The 24,697-nt window shown below is 30.7% G+C and overlaps 1 protein-coding gene and 1 long non-coding RNA gene across 8 annotated transcripts in view; one reads left to right on the top strand and one right to left on the bottom strand.

Annotated features, from left to right (window-relative positions):
- Positions 1–24,697, bottom strand: part of LOC127704151 (rho GTPase-activating protein 190-like) — a 253,363-nt gene that overhangs the window by 15,826 nt on the left and 212,840 nt on the right. For 5 of the 7 annotated variants that reach the window (XM_052208042.1, XM_052208041.1, XM_052208047.1 and 2 more), the window contains 5 exons: positions 9,917–10,088; positions 7,162–7,203; positions 2,929–3,006; positions 1,725–1,853; positions 1,048–1,086 (listed from right to left, as the gene is read on the bottom strand). In XM_052208042.1, coding sequence (XP_052064002.1) covers positions 1,048–1,086; positions 1,725–1,853; positions 2,929–3,006; positions 7,162–7,203; positions 9,917–10,088 — 460 coding nt within the window. The remainder of the gene's footprint in view (positions 1–1,047; positions 1,087–1,724; positions 1,854–2,928; positions 3,007–7,161; positions 7,204–9,916; positions 10,089–24,697) is intronic. The other 2 variants (XM_052208043.1, XM_052208045.1) reach the window with 2 other exon arrangements.
- LOC127704164 (uncharacterized) lies at positions 15,650–22,896 on the top strand. Its single transcript, XR_007983164.1, has 3 exons — positions 15,650–15,816; positions 18,033–18,098; positions 22,779–22,896. It is a non-coding gene; the product is annotated as an uncharacterized LOC127704164 (long non-coding RNA).

Raw genomic sequence — 24,697 nt, 5'->3', positions numbered from 1 at the left:
TTATAAATGTGGTGTTAAAATAATTAATAGGCTAATTTCTTAAATTTCTGACAAACTGTGGATTTATTTCTTTTCGTGGGTAAAAATTTTCATTGCTTGAGGAAAACTTGCATTTTTTTGTGGATATAAGTATTTGATTTCATAGTTTTGCCAAAGTCTGCATACAAGCCTATAGATAATTTGTAATTCGTTGAACATCTAAAATCAGGGTTCATTTGTACCCAGAGAATCCACGAAAATTAGTATCCACAAATAAAAATTAATCCACAGCAACTCAAGTCCAAATTGGTTAAAAAGCCTGACATCCTTAAGAGTTGTTCTTTGAGATTTACTTAAACAGTAGGTGATGAACTCTTCATAGAAAATCTAAACTAAGCAAACTTTTTTTCAAGAATCTTTAAATATGTTCATGCGAATAGCTTACACCTCAGCTTAGTATCAAAGATAATAAACAGTCTTCACAGTATTATAATTTGTTTCATTGTAAAACTAAGGCAATCACGTCAATACATTAGTCACTCGTGCACACAATGAAACATTCTGTGAATGTTATGTTTTGAATTTACTAGACTTCTAAAACAACAGTGATTTTTCTTCTCATTAGTCTTTTCGTAACACGCTAGATTTCCTCCTGGTAAATATTTTTAAACAAGGGTTACATGTACAAAAACTGGACTCGATACAAAGAGTGATAAAGTGTTATATCAGAGCATACTTTTGTCAGCCAAATATTTTTAATGAAAATGGATAGAACTTCACAGATCTAAAAGTCATTGCATGTTCACTATGAATTCTCTTTCCTATTTCATTTTCTTCTGTACACATAAACACCCCCTCTTCTTTTTATAGTATCCATCCTAAACAGCAAGACATTTTTTTTTTAGAATTTGATGTACTATTTTCTTGTTAATCACTGTTGCTGTAGAAGAAACAGCAAATAAAAAAAAACAACTCCCAAGACAGATTACTTTCAACCAACAGAACAAAGTACTTCATAAGTGAAAAGATGTAAAGCAAAATGGAAAATTTAGGAAACTCAGTTTTTACCAGGTTCTTTCCCAGCTTCTCTATTTTCTACATATTTTTCTGTACAATAAAAAAAAAATTCACTCTATACACAAAACATGCAAAATATCAACACAAAACAAAATTGGGAAATAAACACAAAGGGGTGTTTCTCAACACAAAACAAAATTGGGAAATGAACACAAAGGGTGTTTCTCAACACAAAACAAAATTGGGAAATTAACAAAAGGATATTACTATACTAATGACTTAAAAAAAACATATTGTAGGCATAACAATTCAATATTCTGAATTCCTTTTTTATCTTGTAATTTCACCAAATGCCATATTTTGAAAAAAATTATATACATATGAATGCTTTAAGATCTTTTTTTTTTCAAAGTATGCAAATAATTTTAAATCTAACATTGCTTTCATTTCAAAGATAGCAGCTTTCGTATTAACATCTTTTTTTCCAGATTCTTTTCAAAATGTGAGTAACCGCAAAAATAAATATAAATATATTTGAATTCCTGATTTAACACGAGTAACATTCTTAAAGAATTTAAAATATTTGCCGACTGTATATTCCTAAGTTTCTACAAAGCATGCATTACTCCTAACATTTCCTAAAACAAGGTGCAGTCATAAAACTTTTTCATCCTTTTAAATGCTAAACCCTGTGATATCTTTAAAACAAGATGCATAAATCTTCATACCAGCTGCTTCTAATAATTCCTCCTGTAAGTTAGGAGGTATGAGTGGCTCTGTATCTTTAAAGAATGATTTCAGCACAGTAGCTACTGTATTAACCTGTATATCTAAACTTCTTATATCTACATTAGGATCTGGAAGAAAAAAATAAGATTCAAGATTAATTTTTGCCGGTATATATAAAATTAGGATCAAGAAAAAAAACAAGATGCCATAATATTTTTTAGCATGTAAAACAAGTTCTCTATTTCTCAGTGTATTAAATTCTGAAAGAAGAGAACCAATGATGTCCTTTCTACATCTAAGGAAGTTATAAGGAAAATAATCATATTCAAAATGTACTTGATACAGGGTTATTTAGCAGATTTGCTAAACTATTATACTCATAGTGAACTCTGGAAACAGAGTCAAAATGTATTTTCAAAGAAGTATAGACAAAAAAATATAAAAGATGTTTCAGAATTTCCTTAAAACTAATTTCCATCTTTTCCTCTCATTTTGTAATCTCTTTAAAATTGAGAATGGAAACAGAGAATGTTTGACTTTTTATCTCCATCTAATATTTTTCCACAATTTTAAAAACATAACACCTCAAATTACATATTCTAACCATTTCTTTGCATTCGTTCAGCTTATTCTAAATTTTATCAAGAGGTATGTACAAAAACTCCATGGTATAAAAATATATATATAGGAGAGTTTGAAACAGGTCAATTCTGGTTACTTAACCTCTATCTGCTGTTTTTCACAACCTGAGCAAGTTTGGTTTTATCAACTGTAATTTGGTTAATAACAATTTGCAATAAAATTTGTTGGAGACATTATCCTAATGCTTGTAGTTTAAAGGTTTGGTTGGCTTGCTTGCTTTGTTTGTATAAATGTTTACTCAAGCATTGACATCTGCAATCAATAGATAGGCGGGCTTCAGCTTGTACATTATACTCTGCATTATACTTAACATCCACTAACATTTATAAGTATAATGTATACAAGCTGAAGCCCCGCCTATCTATTGATTGCAGATGTCAATTTTGGTAACAATGCTTGAGCAAACATTTATACAAACAAAGCAAGCAAGCCAACCAAACCTTTAAACTACAAGCATTAGGAAAATAGCTCTAATATATGTACGGTTTCAGCTACACGAGTTGAAAATCCCTTTCAAATAGCAATTTCAGTAAAAAAATTGAGATTGCATTGCAATCTTACCTTCTTGTAATTTTAGTTGTAATATTTCCACCTGTTGTTTATTTCCAGGTATTCTGTATATACCCTCTGCATTTATACCTGAAAAAAAAACAACCAATTAAAATATGTATAATTTCAAAATTAAATAAGTACAGCAGAGTTTTGAATTTTAGAACAACAATAACTTTAAGGCCATGATTCCTGACAATGTAATTGGTAATGATTCCATGGGAAACTTAATGACTCGAATAGATTCTGATTGTTCCTATGTGTTTGAATGATTATTTGAATAATAGATTGTTGTTTGTTTTAAGTCCAGTGGCAAATATTTCATGCATGTTCAATGTGACCTAGGTGTTTGAGAAATATGTTAACTAATTCTTCTTTACTTTTGATAGCCTCCCTGATATCATCTTACTTTAAACAAAAATTTCATCTTCAGTAATTGTCAGGGTAATACAAAGTAAAGTCGTTATGCAATTTAGCATGCTTAATTTCTTTAAAAACTAATATGACATATTTTTTTCCAAAATTGAGATCGTTCCATAAAAACATGCATGGAATTTAGGAAGGCACTTTGAAACTATGGGTGGATGTCAATTACAGTGAAAATGTAAGTGAAATTCTGAATTGGGTTTTATAGATGGTTACCCCATTTTGAAAGTGTCTTCCCTGGGTATCATGTATGTTTAAATGGAAGAGCCCTTTATGATTTCAATGTGGTATTTTTTTAAGGGGTGGGGGAGTTTGTTGCAATTTTTTGGCAAGATTTCAAGTTTTTTTCTTTGTCAAAAATGTCTTTGTAACTTGCTACAGGTGTCATGCATGCACACCCCTATAGTTATCTATCTACATGTATTCTACTTCAAATCAAAACATACAATACAGGTTGCTGTAAATGTCTCAAGCATACTGAACATGTTAAGTCAAGCTCAATTGTTACCAAAAATAAACAAGTCATCATATATCTCAAGACATTTTTTTTTATAATGATTCCAGACTTTAAAAAATAATTTTCTTTCATGAGATGAAAAAGTATGAGTTTTCTATCAATATTTCATCTTTTTCTAATCATCTTGGGAAATGCTTTTCCCAAGTTTCTATTCAAATACATAATGTACATTTTTCTCCAAATTTGTTCATCAAGGGAATTGGAACAATAACCAAAAATTTAATAAACTAATGCAATGTTTTCATTAATGAGAAAAAATGATTTCAAATGCAGTTATCTAAAATGATATCTATCTGTTATGTTTATTAACAAAATTTTTAAAAATTCTAACAAGACAAATTATCTGTAAACCATGAGCCAATCAGCGTAACTCGCTATCAATTTTAATCATACAATACTTTTGTATTCAAGTCACATTTAGGCAAATTTGCTGTACAAATATTGCATGCAATTATTTCAGAATTGACACATTTTATTACACTGAAACTAAAATGGCCGCACAAAAATTTCATGTTATATGTATCACTCTTGATTAGTATTTAGACTGTCTGTCTGTTCAAGAATAGATGAAAAATGTAATTCCAAACATGAAATTGTAAAAAAAAATTGTGATCTATCAATCCCTTAAGCCCAAAAGAAATTCTCCAAAATTAAAATCTGAAAATCAGACGAGACCTCTCTTTTTTTTTTTATATGATGAAAAACGGTTTCATATATCGATCACTTTTTCGGAATAACGCAAAATAAAATTAAGACATATAAGTAACACATGCAAATTATAAGTAGTTGACTCTGAAGGTCTGCTTTGTAGAGACAAACAAGGAACCCACTTATCATATCAATCATTTATACTGCAACTGTGCTATTTGTGCTATCCCTGACCCTTTAAAGCCTTCTTTATAAATATAATTTCTGTAGAGTTTCATTAATGATATCAATAAATATAATACAGTTTTGCAGAATTTTAACGTTGTTTAAATATAATTTCTGTAGATTTTCATTAATGATATCAATAAAGAATACAGTTTAAATGAGTTTTGCAGAATTTTTACATCATTGGAATATAATTTCTGAACAGTTTCATTAAAGCCATCAATAAAGAATACAATTTTGCAGAATTTTTACATCATCTGCTTCAAATTAAAAATATTTCATCTAAAAACCATTGTAAGAGTTGCAGTATAAAGAGAACAACCACATATTGCCTCCAAATATAAATTTTATTTTATCTACTCAACACAGCACGGGGGAATGCTCAGACAGATGAAGCCTTGCTTTCAACCTATTTCTAAGCCTTGTACAAATAATTTTTATATTTTGAGATAATATATATTTATTCTATATATAATATAATTTGTAATGAGTGAATGGTCTTTTTTTATTTCAGAGTTGTTGCCTTGGACTAATTAATGTAACGAGATGCATGGCCTCTCTTTCATCCAAAAAAAATTTAACCATATATTTATATATTTTTATAAGTATTTCACATAAATAACACTTATCATTCAAAACATTTGTTGCTGTATATCAGATTTGTTATTTTCGTTATTATTTTGTAAATAAATCAGGCCGTTAGTTATCTCGTTTTACATTTATCATTTCGGGACCTTTTATAGCTGACTATGCGGTATGGGCTTTGCTCATTGTTGAAGGTTGTACGGTGACCTGTAGTTGTTAATTTCTGTGTCATTTGGTCTCTTGTGGATAGTTGTCTCATTGGCAATCGTACCACATCTTCTAATTTTTATAGTTATGTTTTTTGTTTTTTTTCATGTAATAATTTGGGATATTGTGTCATTTGAATATAGACCAAATCTTTTAATTTTACGTCTTTTTTTTTTTTTTTTTTTGAAAGTTTTTCAGAAAAATTTCTTCAGTAAAATAAATGTATGTTAAAAATAATTTCTTCTTTCAGAATAACACTATGTTCCTGTCTGTAAAAGTTAACTCTATTATATACACTGATTAAAAAAAGACTTTACATACAAGAGAAAATACATTTTAAATATATTCAGAATATGTTGTAAAGAAATCTGTAAAAAAAGGGAGTTAAAAGAAACTAATTAAGTGTTAAATATATTGTGTATACAGTTAACAAAATTATTGGAGATAGTGCTTTGGGGAAACTGCCAGAATACAGTTTGTCAAAATCTTATGTTTCTGTTGTTCTGGAAATATGTACATTTCATATCATTTTAATGGGCCAATCTTGACAAACTGTATCCTCAAAAGCAACTTGTGAATTGGCATGTTTTAATAGAATGTGTCTACCCATTTTATTTCTACAGTTCTGTCAGAAAATAGTATGTATTTTTATGGCAATTCAATCAATTGCTTCAATTAAGGAAGTAGACCTGACATTAAGGCAAATAACTCTTCTATATCACTTTTATGTTTGTGTCAGGCCATTTTCATGAACGTATTCTAAACTTTTATGCAACACAGATTATTGTAATTCTGTTTCACATGAAGGCTTAAAAAGCATTTATGAAACATACCGTTATAAACGTAATAGTGATTCAATGAGTTACTTCCCATAACCACTGCCTACACCCTTAATATATATAGAATGTTTTACAAACAAAACTTCAGTCACATTGCAGAATTGTCATAATTTCATAACCAGTTGAGAAACTATATATGTATTCTTGCTATTTGCTTTTTATTTTTCCTCCAAAGATGCTTGGAATATCCTCTCTATGAAAGCTCAACAGATTGTAAATTATACAAGAAAAGCTTTTATGGTAAGGATACTCTAACAATGCTTTGAGCTTGCCTTCAAGAATAAATATATGCATCATGAAATACGCAAATTATGCATTTTACAATTTTTTTTCTTTCAACAGGTTTCTTGTTAAAAATAAAAATGTTTTTCTAGCAATTTAATGTTTAGAGCACTGGGTATTTCTTTTTCAAGATTACCTTTGAACATTTCTTATAAAAGTATGGAGAAACAAATATACCAGTGCATTTTTTTTAACAAACAGTATCAATTTTTCTAGACTGACTAAATGGCTAAGTGACTGAAGTTTGGGTGAAATTTTTCTTTATTTGGCTTTTGTCATCTCACATTTTCAACATTCTTTTTATGAAAAAAAAACAACAAATCTATATAGGATATATATTTTCCTAATCTATTCAAAATTTCTTTCAAAGCTATAAATAACTTTTTTAATAATTCTAATATCTATAAATGGTCTCTGTCGAAATCTATTTCATCAAACAAAACAAAAATTCAGACAAAAGCTATATAACTGCAGCGATTGGGTATTATGCAGTAACTCAAGGTGGTTATATTTTACCTCTATCCAACTCTTCCCACGGGACATTTACAAAAGTCATCACTTAAAAAAAATAGAGAACACACAATAAGAACATCACCTTTATATATATATTTCTTTCATTCCCCTGTTAGAATGCATCCACAAATCGTGTACAAATCTGGTCCTCATTTGGATAAAATTATAGTAATAAAAGAATATGAAATGAATTCAAATTTATTGATTGCTGTTTGCTTAATGTCCAGTGGTAATTATGTCATGTATGTTCAGAATGAGAATAAATTTGATAATAAATACAATAGGTAGGTCCTGTAAATGAATAAAGACTTCAAAAAACAAAAGTCTAAATCTTGTTAAAAAAAAATGTAAATGGAATGGCCCAAAACTTTATGCTATCAAATCTGATTCTTATTTGTATAACAGGATTGTGCTTATGACATAGACACAGGCACAGACTTTTGAAATGATATTTAGACATTGATGCAAATTTTGCAAAACACTTAATACAAGAATCATTAAGGACACCAAAATACAAATCAAATTAGAGTTGAACTCTAAAGAAGTTTTTCTGGACTTCATGGTTAATCAGAACTTTTTTTAGCCTCAAACCAACATTTTGCAAAATTTTAAATAAACATTATAATTTCAAGTTCCCCATCAAGATTCTCTGACTTTGTGCACACGTTAATGATTTGGCTTTAGATAATATAAAGCTGGTGGAATATTTCAATATTAGGGGATATTTCTCTGCAGATACAGATCCATAGACCTAAGTAACCCTACATATAATTTACTATAGTAAATCCATTTGCAAAAACAATTTTAGATAACATAATACTGTAAATGGAATATTTTCGAAAATTCAATGCAAAAACCTTTTTTTCAGGTATTAAATTCATGAATCAATGATAATTTGCCACTTCTTTTCTTGGGGAGATATTTTTGCACAATTTACGTGGTTAAAAATCAGCAAAAATAATCCCTCGCCCTGCATGAACATTTTCTATGTTTACAATACTCATAATAAAGGTGTGAATAGCTTGTGTAGGAACACACTTGAGTATGAATCCCAATGACCTGTGACCTCTATTATCCATATTACTTTATAAAGACGAAAACATTTATTAGCTATACCTCATACTATTATTAAAATTGCAGTTAAGGTAGCTGGGGACTCCTAACCTTAACAATTGACTATTTTATACTTTGTCGAAGTGTAATTTAAATGATGCTATTTTGAAAATATTTATGGTGAATGACCTTGTTTTCAATATATTGGTTGCTAAGAATTCCTTTGAATTAAAAAAAAAAGAAGAAAAGCACAATTATAATTTTCAAATTAAACTTAAAAGGATAGTTTTTTACGAAATTTTCCCAATCAAATGAGGGTCCCTGTTATCCTTTTCTTGTAACATAAAGTAGGTTATTTTTAAACAAAATAAATATTCAGAGTTACTTCCCTTCATTAATCAAATTTTTCAATTTTTTTTTTCTCATAAATTTTAATTTTTTGTATCTTGACAACAACTTAAAATAAATTAAATAATTCATAGGATTACATTGGAAATTCACAAAAATAACTTGTTTTATATTGAAAGTTGAATATTTCAGTAGAAATGCAATTAGTCCATTTGAAAACCCTGAAAACTTGGAAAATAATTATTTATAAATCAAATGTATATTTTACTTTTAATTTAATACTAATATATTGATGGACAATATTTTACATATCATAAACACAAGAAATTTACAAAAAGTAAATAAATTATCCATTCAAGATAATAGTATTTTTACTATATATATTTCTTTTTTACTAATGAACCAACCATATGGACAATTGCATGTTTTTTTTCCCTTTCATTTCATTAGGAAATGTGTATTCAAAAAAAGAAAAACAAATGATTCAAATTATTTTTTATTGTGAAAAATTAATCTTAAAACTGATTTTTAATTATACAATTTCGACATTTTCCGAGTAAAAAAATGCACAATACAAGAAGTTTTCAGATCCAAACTAGCAGTCACAATTTTAGACCCCCTTTTTCAGATCCAAACTAGCGGTCACAACTTTAGACCCCCCCCTTTTCAGATCCAAACTAGCAGTCACAACTTTAGACCCCCCTTTTCAGATCCAAACTAGCGGGCACAATTTTAGACCCTCCAACTACCTTAGTAAGTTATTATTGAAAGTAATAAACCATTACCCCAAGCAAGATTCAAAATATTTATATTAAGCTAATATTCACAATTATATATTTCACGTCAAAACTTTCTTTTACCTTCTTGGTTTAAACATGAAAAATGATTTGTTTTATATATTATATATGAAAATTCAGCCAACTACATTCAGATTTAAAGGTCTGATTGTCTGGCACATAGATATGTGTAACAGTATATTTAGTTCCTTGAATAAAACATACTATTGCTTTCCTTTTTTTTGTAATATTACTTCTGCTCGAATTCAAAATCCCCCAAAATATTTGATGTTTCCATTTTTGAAATAAAGGATTCATTGAACCTGTCATACAGAACAATTTATTCTGATTGATTTTTACAAACAAAACAGCATTCAATTTTCTGGATTTCCTTAAAATTTCTAAAAAGTAAATTCCACCTTAACATAAATTTTAATACTATTAACTTTTTTTTTGATTTTTTGTGCAAATTTAAAAAAAAAATATAACTGCTTATCTAATAGAACACTGCAATAAGCAAAATACAAGGGAGATAACTGGATTTTTACAAGGAAGACAACTCTGTCACCATGGAAACCTACCTTCTTCCCTGATAAATTCTACACAAGTTTCTACGTATTGAGGAAGTGAAGGATTTGTAGACGACATCTGGAAATCTACCAGTCGACAACCACTTTCTGATGTCCCTGGCCGTCCATCTGTTTTTTTATGTAATTTCTTCTGCTTCTTCTGCAATTCTTTTTGCTTTCGTTCCTGAAATTATAAAAATTTTAAATCTAATAACAAATGGATATTTACGTGAGGTTGAGGTTGAGAGGAGGAACACTCAAAATTCAAGTTTGTCAGCCAGTTTTGAAGAATCAACTTTCAAAAACTTCACTGCTACAATTGATAATAATTGACACAGAGTAATGTTCTGACAGCAAGGATAACACCCAAGAAACAATCAGTTATTTACAACCTATTTTCTAATGCATCTGACTGGATAACATAAAATTCTCAATCTTCTTGTTTGTAACACAGAAAACTGCAAGTTTGAATTTTTTGTATGTGATTTCTACAATAATTAACAAGACAGTAATTTTTTTCTCATGAAAAACTTGTAATTGTAAAATTAAATCCATTCTAAACAGTACAAGGCACCAAAAAATATCCTTAGCCATTGAGGCCCCAAAAATTTTCAAAGATACCAGCGTAATAATTTTGTACATAAGAAATGAGTTTTGTCTACAAAAGACTCATCAGTGATTCTCAAATCAAAAACCTTAAAAGGCCAAATATACTACGAAGTATCAGAGCATTATAGACCCAAAATTGACTATTTAATGTCATTTGTGCTACAAAGAATAAATCACTAAATAACCTGATTGGTCAATGACTTAACTGACCAGCTCTAACTAAAACCCTGCTCACCTCCTCAATTACTATATCACCATTAGCTGAATCAACATGATTTATTGTACTATCAGACTTTGGAATAGTACTTGCTGATTTTGGAACCTGTACTGTACTGTACGGCATTACATGTACAGAGGCTGTGCAGCCCATATCAAAGACGTCGATCAAATATTATGTAAATATCTAATCTGTTTTGCAATTCATGTCATAAATCCTGAGTTTTTTTTAATTTCCTTCCGAATCAACATTTTCACAAAAACTATCTGCTTGCTCAGGTAAATGCACTATGAGAACATATTAGACTGTCACAAAATTCCTATGATTTAAGATGCAACTGTCAGAACTAATTTTATAACATAATCACCGTAAAACAACAGTTATAACTATGCTAGTTGGTATTTACGGTAAAATCACTTTCACTGAGCTATTTGCAAGTCATATCCAACGATATAGAATTATCAACGAGTTTTCTTTAATCGTAAACATCAAATCTCCATTGATACAGATTTAACCATCATAAACATTAAATCTGTTATTATGTGGATGGCAACACTATATAAGGAACAGATCAACTATTTAAATGTCCAGTATGTATCGTACATAACTATATTTTGTTACACAAAACAAAAGGTAAGCAGTATCGTCAATTAAATATTGCCATGCACTGATACATTTATTGTTTTGTACAACATGTAAATAGCTATTAATATGTCGTAATCCAGGGTCCAATTCAAAATTAAAAACCTAATCATTATAAAGGTTCAAACTCCTAATCAATCTTTATTCCAATTTAAAATTTTATTACTTAAGAAAAAAAACATGAAATATTGTTAAAGAGATCACAGTAAAACTTCTTTCTTCCAAGTAAACAAAAAACTGCCGGGTGGGTCGACACAATGGATCAAAAGCTACACTTTAAACAGCAGAATGTCTGATTTTGGTGATAATCACAAATATGTAGGAATACAGGCATAAATTAAGTCTTATATGCTCAAACAAATATAATAAATTCCTTCAACAAAATGTTTCAGTATTTTCTAAGACATTATTCCTAAATTAAATTCAACATCCTTATGTGCTTCATTTTTCAGATTTCCAACATAAATTGCTTCAACACAATATTCCAGTATTTTCTAAAACATTATTCCTAAATTTAACGAATAGTAAATTAGATAAAAATGCAATATTCAGTCAGGTTAGATTACTAACAGCCAATATTTATTTATTCCATTAATCCCACTGAGCTTTGTTTACCTGTACATACAAAGGTAGGTATTTATGATAGGTAAATATAGATTTGTCACCTGGAAATGAACATATCGATTGTAAACAAACAGTATTCAATGCACAATATTCCTAATCAGGTAGAATCTAAATAAAACTTCTAATCCCAAACAACATAAAATGAAATGTTCAAATATTTCAGATCATAAATGCCATTATTTTGAACTGGGAAAACTAATATTCATTCATTTCTTGAATCATATATTATAAATCTCAACATCCATGTTAAATCCAATTTTCACTGCAGGTATTCATATTACAAAAGCCAACTTCTACCGATTTCATCTTTGTTCAAATAACCAAATGACAGTAAATTTTTAATCTCCTTTCTCCATTCATGTTCATATATAATAATTATGAAGATAAAAAAGCCAAATTAATCAGCGTGAATGTTGTCATTTCAATTAATTCCATATGAAATGGATTACGGTAAGCAAGTTTCTCTATGAAAGCCTTGCATGTTTATTTCAAGGTAAAAATAGTCCATATGGAAGCTTGTCAATTTCAAGATGAAAACATTTCAGATTCTTTCTGTCTATTTCAAGATCAAACGTAATATTCTCTACAAAAACATCGATTTGAAAAAACACATGTTGAGGACACAGAAATCAAATGCATTTTTTAAAGAGGGTTTGTAAAGCGAAATGTGCATAATATGTTGGGTTTCAGTTTCTTAATTCCATTTTGAGACAACAATTTACCTGCGTTTAATATCTAGAAATCGAAAGTAATCAAGTCTTCCAGAGATTATGCATTGATTGGTTTTTAAACACCATTTCCAAATGAAATACTGTCAAATGTTTACCTAAGGCATGATCTGCTAAATATAGATTTCTTCCTCAATAAACCAATACAATATTTATAAGAATGTAAAATAAGTGTCAACAATTAAATGATTTAAATAAGTTGAAAAGAAAAAGTCAATTTCAGTTAGTTATATTCAAATTTCATATATCTAATCCGGTTTTGTCTTTCATTTTACTTTAAAGCCACCTGAAAATTATTGACATAGCTCAACAAACAAAATGAAACATTTCTAAAAAAAAATTAGTCAATCAGTCCAACTTTATCAATTTCAGGGGAAAGCTTCAACAATGCTTAAATTTGCAGTTGACAGCAAATCCACAAGATACCATTCCATAAGAAAATGAAATACAAGTATACACAAGATATACATGTTATATAATTTTAAGATTAACTCCAACTGACTCTATATTTGTACATATTTCACTTCAAATATACAAAATAGGAGAAATACCAAAGTACATGTATAGAAATATGATTTTCAAGATTTATATATTTTTCATAATAATTTGAAATTTCAAAATTACAACCAAATGAAGTACTTTAACATTTAATGGTGTTTTTAACTTCCAAATGCACTATTTAAAGTTTTATTACGACACATAAAAGAAGTGATTCAAGTTTTATTTAGACATTTAAATGTTATTATACAATACATCATTGATATACATGTAACTGAAGCACTAAACTTTAATATCTTCAAAATTTAAATGATAAATCAAAAAGGAGTCAACCTTGAATATCAATTTTTAAAGTAAACAAATAGCTGTCACTGTCTGTTTATGAAATTCATTGGCAATTTAAAGGCTGTATTTCCTTGTTTTACAATAGACATCATTTTTCCTCTATGTAGTCATGACAATGTCATTTTTATAAAATTTTCAATAAAGCTCATAAAAATTTGTTAAATTGTTATATCAAAAAGGCTGAAGTAGAACAATTTGATTCAATAACAACAATCAGAGTTCAACAAGAAAAATTTTGTAACAACTTCAGCAGCTTATATAAGGATTTGATTGCTATGTTGTTATTCAGTCATAGAATGAGCTCTACAATTGTTCTTGCTATCATTTTTTGTTGTAGCTAACTCAAAGTTCACAGCACAATGAACATATGAACTAACTTTCTTGTGCTTTGGTCTTGGGCGGATACTGTAATATCAGAAATTATTGCGATGTTTTCATTTTTGTGAAAAATGCTAAAAAAAATTCGCATTCCTAATTTCTGTTGTGATTTTCCTTCACAAAATGTTTGCAATGGCATCAAGTAGATCTCAAATTTGTACAAGTAATCATAAGTGATTAGCAATAATAAATCCATGCATTAATTTCTGAAGTAGTTGTTGTCTCATAGGCTATCATACTACATCTTCTAATTTTTATCTATAACCTAATTTGTTGGAGTTAGCTTTCCATGAAAACTATTTAAGAATTGAATGCTTCTTTTTGTAAATTTATTGGGGTGTAAAAGTGTTGACCGAAGTACATTTTGTATGAAGCGCACAAGCGCTTCATTCTAAAAAAAGTGTGTGCATAGTCAACGCTTTTACAACCCTATAAAACTACTAAAAGAAGCATTCAATACTTATAATTACATTTTTTTGCTAGGATCATGAAAACACGATTTCTATCAAGTTTTTCTTTTATTTACCTGTGCACTTTATTGTGGAAGCTCGTGTCATCATGAATGTTACATTTCATTTTTAAATGAAGGTTAATTTCAGAATGACGCAAGATTGCTGTTAGCCAATCAAAATAACGTATTATAATGAAACATACATGTAATGTAATTACAATGTATTGAATCATTAAAACTTGAAAATAGTATGCAAAGTGTACAAACATAATGAATGATAAAAACTTAAGGGACAACTGTTTATTAATGCAATTGAATAATTCACCGAGGTTAAAAACAAAATATAAAGCTTTCATTATACTTATGTCTCAACGTCGGCAATGAGCTGAAGGCAAGGAAAGACCTAGGTCCTCCAGATCAATCAATTTCAAAATTTCTTTTTTCAAAATTTTAACATGTATAATGATGATGGACTTTTTGGTTGCAACTGGAGGTCAACTGGAGGCCAAAAGCCATTTAACATAAGTCATCCTATTTCGCAAGACCAGAAGTGTTCTTAAGAACCTATGAAGTTTCTGAGAAATTACATTTTTGAGGAAGCTAAGCTTAGTAATTCAAAAGTCTAGAATGAGCATAAAAATCAACTAATTTTCAATGGACTGTATTTTCACTTATTATATACTTAGTAGTAAATACAGATAAATTGTTTGTGTAATACAGTCATTGGCAAGCGTGCTGTATCAGCCACCCGTGATGATATCGATATCAGCATGGTTGCAAAGGCTTTATCACACCTTTAATCTGTATGACGTCACGTCATCGATTGCAGTCACTGTTGCAAAGGCTTTATCAAACACCTAACCTCTATGACGTCATGTCAAAACTATAATCTGTATGACGTCATTTCAAACCTCCTTACCTGTATGACGTCATGTCACATAAAAAACATCTACGTGAGCTCGAGGTATATGTATATAATAAAGTGTATATGATATGGCTTTTTCAATATCACACACCGTATCAACCCTCAACCAATATAATCCCTTGAGCAGAGCTCTTGGGATTATATTGGTGTCTCGGGTTGATACGGATGTGATATTGAAAAAGCCATATGATATTCTCTATTTATCTTTAAAACATGTAACTAAAAACTTATTTTATTGGTGTATTAAATTGCAACCACCATAACCAGATGTTCATGTGAAAGAACATGCAATTTAATCATTATGAACCTGCGTAGCATATGTTATGTAACATGAACAAGTTCTAGCTGAACTGGTTCACATCACAGTTCCTATCACACAGCTCCAAGTAATCATTATCAACAAGATGAATGTACATGTATTTGTATATGGTATCTGCCTGGTGTTGACTTTGATCCTGCATGAATGTGTGGAAGCCAGATCATGCACAAAACTTGGTAAGTGTCCATTTTAACAGCAAAACTCAATACCGGTACAAATGTTAACCAATTATCTTGTAACTGTTCTATTCCATTTCAATTTTATTGAGAACTCAACTGTTTAAAAAAGTGTCAGCTGTAGCTGGGATCTCCATGGATAAAAATATTATACGATTTGCTGCATCAACCACAAGAAGTTTCATACCCGTTTTCTTTAAAGTTAAATAAAGATTTGTGGAGGGCAGCAATAGTTTAAAACTGATCTACCTGTTTAAGTGATTGGCGACCATTAGCCTAATATCCCTCAGGGCTTTGAAACAGTAATATGGAGGACCCTTTGGATTATAATACAATACGGGTCACACAATTACATGCAATTCATTATAATTGCCAAGAAAAATGGCACCAATTATAGGGAAACAAAACAAATTTTGAATACACCTTTCAAACATAGTGCAGTTTTTTAACAATAACGAGGATCATTTGACATTGGCAGAGGATAATTCAGCAATGGTGGTGCGCTATCATAAAACAGGTAATTCAGATCCCTGCTGTAGTAAAATTAAAATTGATCCGATGGTATATCAATGTAGTGCCATTCATTTTTTTCCCCCTTAGTTTTTGAAAGAAAAAAGGTGCCCATGTTGAATGCATGAAAATTCTAGAAAAAAAAATTTCCCACCAAATTTTTAAATGGCTTATATATAAATATCTCAAAAACAAGGACAAAGCTTTTTAACTTCCTTTATTAATATTCTATCAATTTATAACAGTCTTGTTATTTTGCAACATCCTTAAAATCACACGGGAAAAAAGGCTGTTTCACCTGAGCAATATTGATTTCTACATCTAACTGTAATAAGATATAGCAAAATGTGAACAGAATGTTTGAGGATTATGCTGTAATTTGAAATAATTTATTTCCCCCTGGACGCCATTTAGGCAGGGTTAATGGTTGATTTTCTTATTTGACTTATCAAATTGAAACATGCGGTACAACCTCGTCTGACAAGAGATCCTTATTAGATCCCTAAGTAATGAATTGAGCAAGGCTCAAAGAAATTAAAACTGTACAGAAAACAACTCTTTCTAAAGTTTAGCAGTCAATTTAACAAGTTAAATTTGGCTGATTTATGAAGGAATTTGTGCACATAGACCTCCAACATTGAAACACAAGAGGCTCTCAAGAGCCTGAATCGCTCACCTGTATTTCAGAGGAGAAGATTTTTAAATGTTAGCAAACTTGATTTCAGAGGAGAAGATTTTTAAATGTTAGCAAACTTGATGAACAAATTGTGTAAAATTGTCTTTAAAGGGCAATAACTCCTTAAGGGGTCAATTGACAATTATGGTCTTATTAACTTTTTTGCAGATCTTACTTTGCTGAACATTATTGCTGTTTACTGTTTATATCTATCTATAATAATATTCAAGATAACAAAAAACTGCAAAATTTCCTTAAAACTACCAATTTAGTGGCAGCAACCCTACAATGGGTTGTTTGATTCGTCTGAAAATTTCAGGGTTGATAGATCTTGACCAATTGAACAATTTAACCCCATGTCAGATTTGCTCTAAAAGCTTTAGTTTTTAAGATATAAGCCAAAAACTGCATTTGACCCCTATGTTCTATTTTTAGCCATGGTGGCCATGTTTGTCGATGGATCAAAACTTTGGATACAATTTATAAACTAGATACCCTAAGGAACATTTAGTTAAAGTTTGAAGGTATTTGGCCCAGTAGTTTCAGAGGAGAAGATTTTTTAAATAGTTTATGACGACGACAGACGCCAAGTGATGGCATAAGCTCACATGGGGCTCCTTCGGGCTCCGGTGAGCTAAAAAGGGAAGAAACTCTTGCTCAAGTTGTATCATTCAAAATCTATCTATTGCGTATTGGTAAAAGAATCATATTATGAAGGATTCGCTAGCAAACTATTGCAAAAATAAACATCTTTAATACCCATTCATTGCCTGATATTTTATCATAATTTTGCAATATCTTTTTCAGTGAAATAAAAATGTTCAATTTATTTACATGTTTAGATAAAGAAAATGATTGATGCCTCTTTTGATACGAAAATAACTTTAAAATCTTATATACTTTTATATACACAGTAAAGCATCCTTTAGATAACAATGTTCTGTAGGACAAATTAAAGTAGGGATCACTTATCAATTAATTGCTAATTACAGGAAAAAATTAAAGTTTAATCAATTAATTTCTCTTTCAGAAAACAAGATATTTAACAACCTACTGGATATGATGGTTGCCATCAAATCTAAATGTCTTATATCAGGTAAATAGTTAATTTCAATATAATAATTAATACTTTGAATTCATTTATTGTTTGAACCAATTTTCATGGATTGAGGAAAAACTATATTTTCATGGCTGTTTTATTTCATTGTTTTACTAGCATATATATAAGAAATTTGTAGCTCGTCAAACATTGAAATAATGGCTCATCTATACCTAGGAAATCCATGAAAAATTAGTATTTCAGGAAAAATATAACTAACTTTTTAAGAACGAGGGGTATTAAAGTATTTTCTTTTTTTAAATATCACAAGTAGAATCATAAGCCTAGAGGTCAAGGTCATCTCCATGAAATCTAAGCCAATTACTTCTGTCCATTATACACCACCTCGGCGGTCTTGTTGGAGCATGTTCGCCTCGATTGCCAGATGTCATGGGATTGACCTCAGCGAGGTCAAACCAAAGACTTTAAAATTGGCATTTGCTGCTTCTCCATTAGGCACACATCATTTGGTAACAGCAAATATTGGACGGCCTGAAGTCAGAATAATGTGTCTGAGTACGGTGATATATCTTCCTTGGGACTGTTGCCTTGTGAACTAACACAATAAAATCTGACTCAGTGTGTCTGTCTAGTACAAGGCTGGGTTAATATTCATATTTCATTAACATTTTCTCCTGCTGAATATGCATTTAATTAGTTGTAGGACGTTAAACAGCCATCCATCATCGTCGTCGTTGTCGTCGTCGTGGTCGTCGTCATCATCATCATCGTCATGTGGTTGTCATCATCATCATCATATCACAAACTACATGTAAAGTGGTCGTCGTCATCATCATCATATCACAAACTACATGTAAAGTGGTCATCGTCATCATCATCATATCACAAACTACATGTAAAGTGGTCATCGTCATCATCATCATATCACAAACTACATGTAAAGTGGTCGTCATCATCATCATCATATCACAAACTACATGTAAAGTGGTCGTCGTCATCATCATCATATCACAAACTACATGTAAAGTGGTCGTCGTCATCATCATCATATCACAAACTACATGTAAAGTGGTCATCGTCATCATCATCATATCACAAACTACATGTAAAGTGGTCGTCATCATCATCATATCACAAACTACATGTAAAGTGGTCGTCGTCATCATCATCATATCACAAACTATATGTAAAGTGGTCGTCGTCATCATCATCATATCACAAACTACATGTAAAGTGGTCGTCGTCATCATCATAATATCACAAACTACATGTAAAGTGGTCGTCGTCATCATCATCATATCACAAACTACATGTAAAGTGGTCATCGTCATCATCATCATATCACAAACTACATGTAAAGTGGTCGTCATCATCATCATATCACAAACTACATGTAAAGTGGTCGTCATCATCATCATCATATCACAAACTACATGTAAAGTGGTCGTCGTCATCATCATCATATCACAAACTACATGTAAAGTGGTCGTCGTCATCATCATCATATCACAAACTACATGTAAAGTGGTCGTCGTCATCATCATCATATCACAAACTACATGTAAAGTGGTCGTCATCATCATCATCATCATATCACAAACTACATGTAAAGTGGTCGTCGTCATCATCATAATATCACAAACTACATGTAAAGTGGTCGTCGTCATCATCATCATATCACAAACTACATGTAAAGTGGTCATCGTCATCATCATCATATCACAAACTACATGTAAAGTGGTCGTCATCATCATCATATCACAAACTACATGTAAAGTGGTCGTCATCATCATCATCATATCACAAACTACATGTAAAGTGGTCGTCGTCATCATCATCATATCACAAACTACATGTAAAGTGGTTGTCGTCATCATCATCATATCACAAACTACATGTAAAGTGGTCGTCGTCATCATCATCATATCACAAACTACATGTAAAGTGATCGTCATCATCATCATATCACAAACTACATGTAAAGTGGTCGTCGTCATCATCATAATATCACAAACTACATGTAAAGTGGTCGTCGTCATCATCATCATATCACAAACTACATGTAAAGTGGTCATCGTCATCATCATCATATCACAAACTACATGTAAAGTGGTCGTCGTCATCATCATCATATCACAAACTACATGTAAAGTGGTCGTCGTCATCATCATCATATCACAAACTACATGTAAAGTGGGGTTTGAGGCTCACACTAATAATTTGCAACTAAAAACAAGGTGACTCAGATCAACTAGAATGTAATAATTTAGATATTTTTTTTGTGTGTTTTGAGGGGGGTGGGGAGAGGGAAGATGTATGGCTTTCCTAAATAAAACTTGCAATGAAAATTTCCAAAAGTATGAAACAAAGTTGTGAAAACACAGACCTTATCTATGTGAAACATTTGGGATTTACCTATCATCTTACTTTGCTGTTTATTTCATGCTTCTATCAATAATACATGTTTATATTTTAAATTCTGATAGATATCTTTTTGTCGAGCCTGCAAAATTAATTCCCAAAAGTGAGACATAGCGATCCTAGATTCCGTCGGTGGCATCAACATTTAGGTTCAGTCTATGGTTAAAGTTTTTCAGTCATCAATAACTTTTTTAAATCTTTATGGAATTTCATGAAATTTGGACAGAAGCTTGTTTAGAACCAAAATACAGTATCCAGAGCAAAATTTTGAAAATATTTTATTTCCATTTTTCCGTATTTTACTGATAAATGGACTAAGTTTTTTTTTTACATTAAACAAATAGATACAGTCTGGGGTTAAAGTTAGTTACACATCAAATACTTTGTCAAACCTTCATAGAATTTTATGAAACTTTTTTTATAGATTAAGAGATAATGCCTGAAGCACACTTTTGAAAATATATTTCATTTTTAGTATTTTTCTGATAGAGTGATTTTTTTTACAGCTAACATTTACTGACAGTCTGGGATTAAATTTTTTTGACATGATAAGTTTGTTAACCTTCATGGATAATTATGAAACTTGAACAGAAGCTAATCTTCAAGACCAAGAAATAGCATCTAAAGAGAAAGTTTGATTCTTTTTTAACATTCTGTATTTTACTGATAAATGGACTCACATTTTAAGTCAACATTACACTTTTACACTGACAGCAGCAATCGTAGGCGAGACACAGGGTTCCGCAGAACCCCTTACAAATTTTTTATTGTTTTGATTGGTGTTTTTCTTTTGTCCATGACTATTATTATCTATATTTTCTACTTCTGCTATCTCATGAAAGTAGTGCTTTTGGGGATTTCCAAGCTTTCTTTACGTTATTCAAGGGCAACTTTGACCTTTGGGTAAGTGGGTTTTTTTTTTCATGACTGAGATCCTTGTGACTTTTGAAGTGTTAGCAAATTCAATTTTAATTAAGTTCATGATTTTTTTTTATTAAAAAAAAAAAATTATCTAATATCATATAAATATCTAAAGCATTCATCTTATTCAATTAGCCAAGGCAAAATGGAATACATTTTGAATTGTTGGAAATACTACGGATTTTACCCCATGATCACATTACTTAAGCTGTATTTGACAAAATATAAAAAAAAAAATTAAATATGATTTTTTTTGTTCAATCATTAGTGAAAGTGAAAAATAATTCGCTTCTTACAGCCAGATTGGTTCAGTTTTGTCAAATTAAGCAAAGAAAGATCGCTAATGAATTATTCACTTGCAAGTGAATAATTCAACATCATTGAATCTGTATTCATGTTAACTTTAATTGATCCCTATAGTTAGAAATGGGTTAAGCATGACTAGGCGTGTTCAGATATTAAACGGAAAAGAATGCAAACATTGAAAGTGAAACAAGGGTAAATGATTTAGTTGACTGGTTTGATCTAGAAAAACTCGTTCTTATACAAGTAAAAACAATTATTAACATATTTTTTAACCTATAATATGAAATCAAACAGACCTAGAAAAATCCAATTGCATGAGTTTACAATCTATTTATATCTCTATGTTTATGTTTGTATCAGGTTATATGACCGTTTGCAGTCTTCGGAGGTCACCTCAATGGTTAATTAGATTGCGTCTAGACTAAAATACACATGAAATGCTGACATATACTATCGAGTCTATGCATAAGAATTTGAGTCAAATCCGTGAACATGAATTTGACAGCTAATGCCCCTTTAACTTCCTACTTTATTTGGCCTTTTAACTTTCTTGATTCTAGTGTCATTGATGAGTCTCATGTAGACGATGTGCATGTCTGGCATACAAAACTACAAGCCTGGTATCTGATGAACTTTTTTAACACTTAAGGATGTTTTCGCTGCTCTGTTTCAAAATAACAAGCTTTTTAAAAGACTATTATAAATTGATAGTATATAAATAAAGGAACTTGTAAAGCTAAAAAAACATAAGAGTCCGTGTGCTTGTTTTCAAGATATAAGTCATTGAAAATTTGGCAGGAAATGAATCTCTCTAGATTTTTCATACATTTAACATTGGCACCTTTTTCTTTCAAAAACTATGAAAGAATAACAAGAGTTTTATACGATTTTCAAATATGGCTTTTAAAACTATATGTAATTAAAATATGAAAAGAAAATTAGGGGTTTGCGGGCAAAATGTTTTAATGGCACTACATGGACAAAACCAGAGGATTTCGAATATCTGGCAAAAATTCAAAAACAAGAGGAGCGAACATTCTTAAATTCGAAACAATTTTATCTTTATAGGAGGAATTATTAACCAAGGAGGACCCGCTTTTACATCAACACTGAGCCACCATTTTAGTCTTACTAAAGATGCTGCAATTAAATTTAACTCAGTCCTTTTGAACCGTGGTGGAGGCTAACACAGGTATATTTACAGCAACTAAGAAAGGACTTTATCAGTTCTCTGCAACAATAATGTCAAATGGTGGAATTCAGGTGCATAGTTACATCAGTAAGAATGGAAGAAAACTCATGAACCTGTATGCCCCAAAGATCCATGGTGCGACTGAAACTGCCAATCCTGTGCTAGAACTTAAGAAAGGAGATAGAGTATCTGTGAATGGCTATTATTCTGAACTGGTATATGGTCGCCATTACTCTTATTTCTCAGCAGTTTATATCTCTGCTTGATCATAACAAATAAATCAATGAAAAGATGACTCTTCTTTTTGTCTCTCCTTTTTAGAAGATTTAAAAATTTGTAAACATCATGTGTTTATGTCAAAATCTTACGTTTTTACATTTATTTTCTTTCTCTCTCAATCAAAATTGATTTGTACCATCTTTGTCAATGTATAAAATTAGCCACAGAAATTTTGCTTCAAAGTGCCTTGTCCAATAATGCACTGACGTCTAGGACTTAGTAGGGCCATGGGACGTCAGAGTGCATTCCATATATGAAACATAGAAGTTGCCGACCCATTGGGGCAGCAAGTTTCTATCTCAAAATTGTGATAGATCCATTTTCAAGTAGACGAAGTATACATCATTCAATTTCTGAATCCTTTTACTCCACGAATATGTAAATCTTATTCACGAAAATTGATCTATTATGATTTCGAGACACAAACTTACCACCATAAGTCTAAGTTGGTGATTTCAATGTTTTCTATATGGACTGGGCTCTGACATCCCCCTTACTTTTAATTCCTTCAGTGGTCTTGTGGTAGTGGTTGCTGAAGGTTGTTGGTTTGATTCAAGGCCAGATCAAACTATAAACTTTAACTTGGCATTTGCTGTTTCTCCACCAAGTATCCAGTAATTTAACTCAAGAATTAGTGCATAGACTTGTCAACTCCTGAGTCAGAATTATGAGCCTAGATAGGGTGACATGTCTTATCTTTTATTGTTACTTTGTAAGCACTTTAAATATCTGACTAAGTGTGCTGGTCTAGTACAATTCAGGGTAAATGAGCATGTACCGCTTACTTTGTTTGGCCCTTTAACTTAACAAAGTAAGAAGCTAATTTTTCAAGAAGTTTATTTATATTAATTTGTTAATTGGGATAAAATCCCGAAAAACATCCCATCACACAAAATTGATCTGTAAGGGAGGTTAGACTTAATAGAGGCAAGAAAAGTCCAAAAATAAAACCTCCTGGACTAATTTTGCACTAGAAATCAAGCAAAAAACTCTATACAGTACCACATAATATGTATGCATGCTATACTTGCCACTAGAATTAAAGCTTCCATTTACCCATGGATACTACTGAGAACAAACTGATTTCTATAAACCCCGGATTCATTTATTTTCTTGGGTACCAATTTTCGTGTTTTGAAGCAAAAATTGTATTTTTGTGAATATTTGATTACACAGTTTTACAAAAGTCTGCATACAAGCTTATTGAAAATTTGTACCTAGTTGAACATTTAAATCTGTGGTTCATCTGTAGTACCTATGATTTGGCGAAAAGTTGGAATCCCATGAATAATAAAAACGAAAATCACTGTATTTTGGGTATTTTTTCTTTCATACTAAACCATCGCAATTTCAATATGCCAATGTTTTGGGGCTTAAAACCCAACTATCAAAACTCTATTCTAACAAGAAATGATTGTAACAGGATGCTGTTACGAAGTCTCCCAAACGAAGCTCCCATAATTCGTAATTCCCAGTGTCGCCTGACATTGGACAAAGTCCAGTGAAAATTGGTTTG

The sequence above is a fragment of the Mytilus californianus genome, unplaced genomic scaffold (assembly GCF_021869535.1).
Source record: "Mytilus californianus isolate M0D057914Y unplaced genomic scaffold, xbMytCali1.0.p SCAF_6, whole genome shotgun sequence".
Lineage (NCBI taxonomy): Eukaryota > Metazoa > Mollusca > Bivalvia > Mytilida > Mytilidae > Mytilus > Mytilus californianus.
This window is presented reverse-complemented; position numbering and strand designations above follow the sequence as displayed.